The sequence below is a fragment of the Trichechus manatus genome, unplaced genomic scaffold (genome assembly GCF_000243295.1).
Source record: "Trichechus manatus latirostris isolate Lorelei unplaced genomic scaffold, TriManLat1.0 scaffold00122, whole genome shotgun sequence".
NCBI lineage: Eukaryota > Metazoa > Chordata > Mammalia > Sirenia > Trichechidae > Trichechus > Trichechus manatus.
Window position 1 is genome coordinate 1,512,285 of NW_004444058.1, and position 4,925 is coordinate 1,517,209.

At 62.7% G+C, this 4,925-nt stretch overlaps 1 protein-coding gene across 1 annotated transcript in view; it reads right to left on the bottom strand.

Annotated features, from left to right (window-relative positions):
• Window positions 1–152, bottom strand: part of PRDM16 (PR/SET domain 16) — a 448,451-nt gene extending 448,299 nt beyond the window's left edge. Inside the window, exon 1 of the mRNA XM_004384316.1 lies at window positions 34–152. Within this exon, the coding sequence (XP_004384373.1) occupies window positions 34–70 (37 nt within the window). The 5' untranslated portion in view covers window positions 71–152. The remainder of the gene's footprint in view (window positions 1–33) is intronic.
• Window positions 153–4,925: the final 4,773 nt, after the last annotated feature.

Sequence of the window (4,925 nt, forward strand, 5' to 3'; positions counted from 1 at the left end):
GGTGGCGCGGCGCTGCCGGCGCGGGCGACTTACTTTTGGCTAGCTTCCTGGCCCTCGCCTTGGATCGCATGGTGTCGGCGCGCGGAATCTCTCTCCTCCTCCTTGAGTCCAGAAGCAGCTACACACTATCTTCATCTCCCCAGCATTGTCAGTTTGGACACCTTCGCACATGCGCACAGAGCGCTCAATCTGACACCCCTCGCCGGGGCCAAAAAAACTTTGCAATGTATTCATCATCATCATCGTCGTCGTCGCCGCGCCGCCGCCGCCGCCGCCGCCGCCTCGGCGCGGGACTGGGGGGCTGTGGGCGGCCTCCGAGGTCTTCCCCGCACTTCTCTCCCCCCCGCCCCCGCCCCCTGGCAGCGCTGCGCGGGACTGGCCCTTTAAGAAAGCAGTCCGTGTCGGCGCGCCCGCCCGGGCCCGCACCCCGGCCACTTTAAAAGGACCCAGGTGGCCCCGGAGGCGAGGTGACTATCCCCCCTCCCTGTCCCTGCGTCGGGTATCTGCGTCGGCGCTCCCGCCCCAGCTCGGGCCCAAGACAGGGTGGCAGCGGCGTTGGCACGCAACTTCCTTGGATTGGGGGGCAAAAGCGCCAAGAGTTCCAGCGCCGGGCTGGGCAGGATGATTTCATTTTCTTAAATTTTATTGCGAATTAAAAAGCTCTGCATCACTGTCGCCCCAGCCGGCTCTTCTTCCGTGCTCGCCCCTTGGCCCCCGCCCCGCCATCGTCCGAGGCGGTCTGCGCCCCGAGCCCCATCCCGGCTCCTCCGAAGCCCCTCCAGGCCTGAGTCCCCGGGCCTCCGCCCCCTCCCCTCTTTCCCCACCCTGCGGCGGAGGCTCCCGGCTTCGTGGCTCAAAAACAACAGCGGCGCCGCCGCCAGCTCCCCGCTCCGACACTGCCCCGGCCGCGTGCGGGACTCAGACCCGTCGCCCTCGGTCCCTCCTGCGCCGCTGGGGGCAGAACGCCGGGAAGGGGGAGCGGCAGCACCCGGATCCCCGGCCCGGCGCTCCAGGACGCCCCGCACCTTGCGACCCTGGGGGCGGGCCGGCGCGCTCCGGCTTTCTTGCCCCCGCCCGGCTGCCGCCGCGGCCCCCAGGTGAGTACTGGGCTGCGCGAGCGCAGAAGCGAGGCTATCTTCGGGAATCTGGGGTCTCTGAGGACACTCCCCCCGCGTCTCTGGGGCCCAGGAGCCCCGCGCGCCGGAGGGCGCCGGAGCAGGTGGCGAGTTGCGGGGGCGCACCGGGAGCTGCTTCTTGCCCTGCAGCCCTCTAACTCGGAGGCACGGGCGGCGGCGGCAGGTCCCGGACGGCGAGGCTGGGGGGCCAGGCCACGGTGGGCTGAGTGCGGGACTGTCGTTCGAGGTACTGCTGGGTTCGAGAATGAATTTGAAGCACACCGAAGAGCTACACGGCTGGGTCGCCGACCCCCAGCACCGACGGCCTGCCTGGCAGCAGGACTTGGAGTTGACTGAGCCTGGCCGGGGTCGCAGCCATGGTGCCTGGGTCTCACTACCATCCAGGGCTGTGCTCCTGCCCGTGCCCCTACCTCCTCTTTGTTGTACATTGAGACCAGTAGCTCCTCCACCGAGACCTACACATGGAACCTTGTGCCCTTGGGTTAAAAGAGGGGAAATGGAAGTGTCCAAAGGATTCCAGGTGCCAGGAGAGACCCTTGGGTGCCAGGAGAGGCACTCGGAATGGGGAGAGTGGCACAGGACAGACGCTACCCAGAGGAAAGGCCCCACCTAGCCATGCTTGCAGGAACCCGCAGCGGCTGTGTGCCGGGCCTTCCACCTTCTTCGCAGTCCACATCGATTTCTCCGCTGATTCCAACCGACTAGCTTCCCAGGGCTGGGGTGCCTGGTCCTGTGGCTGATCACTGCGCAGGAAAAAGGAGGAGCTCTCTGGAGGACTCTGGCTCTCGCTAACTGCAGCCTCTACTGTTTGCAGCCCCCAGGTGAGTGCGGCCAGGCCAGCAGCAGGCTTGCACCCAGGCGGTGCAGCCCCATTTCCATGGTCCCACCGGGGCCTTTCCTGCCACTACCTACCCTCCCCACACTCTGTTGCCCAATGGACTAGCTCAGGGAGCCACTGGGCTCCTTAGGGGCCCTGGGCGTTGCTGCTGGCTCACAGGATCTTATGGGGTAGCCTCAGGGGGGACCAAGGGCATTGCTGCAGCCCTTGGTGCCTGGGAATCACCCCCACCCCGCAAAGGGCAGATTGCTGGGAGAGGAGGAAAGCGACAGGAGTCTGGAGCACAAGGTCAGTGCCAAAGGCAGGCTTCCTGCCAGCAAACCTAACCTGGCTGGGGCCACTGGCCAGAGAGGCACAGGTTACTTCCATCTTTCTGTGCCCCGAGACCCCCTTGCTCCTGCTGGAGCCTCCCCTCCAGGTTCAGAATGAGGCCTGCAGAGAAAACAATGTGTCTATAACACACCCCACTTGCAGACAGGGCCCCTCGTTCCCCCCACCCCGCAGTCAACGCTGGCCTCCCTCTCACTGCCCTGGGGGTGGCCAGGCCCAAGGTTGCAAAGGCCCAGCCATATTCTGGGGGAGTCCCAGCTCACTCGGGCCCTCTCCTTGCTCCCTCCCTCAGCTCAGAAGTCCCTGGCCAGGCCCCAAGGAGGGAGGGCAGCGGTGTGAGGAACAGGTGGCAGCAGTGTGTCTCTGCCCTCCCCTCTGCCAGGCCCTTGGGATGGGCACTGAGCTCGGGCCTGCCAGGGGAGGGGGATTCGGGGATCAAGGCAGGCCAGGGAGGCCACTGAGCTATGTGACCCCCAGGAGCTGCAGCAGCCCTGGTAGTTACTGTCTCTCTCCAGTCTCACCCTAGTCAGCTGGAGGAGCCCGGCCAGGCAGTCCCCAAGGCCATGGCCCTGGCGAGGTTGTGTCCTGGCCTGGCCAGGCCCTGCCCCCGCGTGGCCAGACTTAGAAGCAGAGAGCAGCCAGGCACTGAGGAGTGCCTGGGAGAGGAAGGGAGAGACAGAGATTCGGAGAGTGATCCTGGACGGGGGGTGAGGGCGTTCTGTGTCCACGCCCTTCAAAGACATTTGGGGACTCCAGGAACATGGACGGGCAAGTGGCGGACCCACAGGGAGGGGAGGGGGCATTTTTGTTTCATTGATACTAAAAGGTTTAATGGCAGTTTTCAAACTGAGCCAAGTACTGGGGAGTCGTGGGCCAATACTGGGCCTTGGGGATCACGCACTAGGGGGTGGGGGAGCTCCCCACCCTCCCTCACTGCACCCCAGTGGTTTCCTCAGCTCTGGGCTCCCTCGGGTTGCCTGAAAGCTGCTCGCCGATGGTGAGGTTAGGGCTAGCCGCACGGACCCACCCTTCACTAGTCAACTGCACATTGCTGTCAAGTTTTGGGACCTACTTTGTTGCAGGAGTCTGGGGGAAGGGAGATGGGAATTTTTCCCACCAACTTCTGCTGTGTTCTGGGCAGAGAAGGAGTCCGTGAAAACTGACTTCAGCCTGGGAGATCCAGCCAACTCCCTGGGTTTCCAAACACCAGGAAGTTTCAGCTGAGACCCACGATCAGATTAACTCCTTTGAAAAACGGTCGAGTGTGGGAGATGAGAGAAGGGGCCCCGCAGCACCGGAGCCAGGATCATAGTAGGCAACGAGGAAAGGGGATCTGAGCCCCCGGGGTCCCGAGACACCCACGAGCAGTCAAACCCGCTGGACGGAGCTGCTGCGTGGTCCCTGTGACTGGGCTCTCTCCCCTCTCCCTCTCTGCTCCTCTGTGCTCTCCCTGCTCTTCTGTGCTCCATAAACTTGGCCAGGGTCTTCAGGTGCTCAGTCAAGGCACTACGGGATTCCAGATCCAGTTTTGCTCACCCTCCAGGTTCTGCTCAGAGAAACTATGGTGGCCCAGAGAATAAAGGCACATCTCCGTTAGCTTATGTGTGGGCTTCCTTGGGAGACCCAGGGGAATCTGGAACTGCCCGGGAGGGGGCCAGACCATCATCCTGGATCCACCCCCAATATGTGGGTGACTGAGTCAGGCCAAGATGGGGGTCTCACTTTATGGGCACATTTTCCTACCCCTCAACTACTGGAAATGTCCCCCAGACCTTGAGATTTGAGCAACTGGAGGTTGGAGATCACGAGGGACCCTTGGGGATGAGCCAATTAGGTTCCTGATAAACACAGGGGAAAACAGGGTGGTGTGTCTGGGCAGCTCAGGCAGGGGGTTGGTGTGGCCAAATGCAGAAGCCTTCCAGCCTGGGGCCAGTGGGTGGGCCAGTGTGTTCTCTCTAGAGTGGGGAAGGAGGGAAGACCACCTGATGGGCCAGTTTCTCCCCACCAAGGCCTCCTCGGTGCTGGCCCAAAGAAGCGCCCCCTGGATCCAGGAATCAATATTTCCTGCCCCTTTTGCCCCTCTTCCTGACCCAGGCTGGGAGCCTCGCTGGGAGCCGGGTGATCTGCGAGGACGGAAGGGCTCAGGCCCAGGTTTCTGGCCCAACGTCTTGCAGAAGCTGTATGGCAAGGATATTACATTCCCGATGTAATCGAGAGTCGGAGCCTCCCAGCGCGAACGGCCGATCCTCCTTTCCCTGTCCCGGAGCTGGACTCCTTGAAGGTGGAGGGGACGAGTTCCAGTCAAGACTTCCGAGGAATGTGAAACCATCAAGTCAATTCCGAACAAACCCCATGTTTGGAAATCAATTTCCTTCTCCGGGGCTGGAAGGACCGATGTCCATCGAAGATGGGAGAATTGCGAGGCTAGCAAAGCGCGGGATTTCTCGGTTTTGTCCCCCCTCCCAGTGCACCTGGAGTCCCGCCGCCGCGACAATCTCTCCGGAGCCGAGGCGCGTCGAATACGCACCAGTGGCGCTATCAAGTGCGTTTGGGCGCGCAGTTGGGGGCTTTTTTTTTAAGATTTGAGGGTGGGCCTGAACCCCCCTGACCTCTCCGGGTTT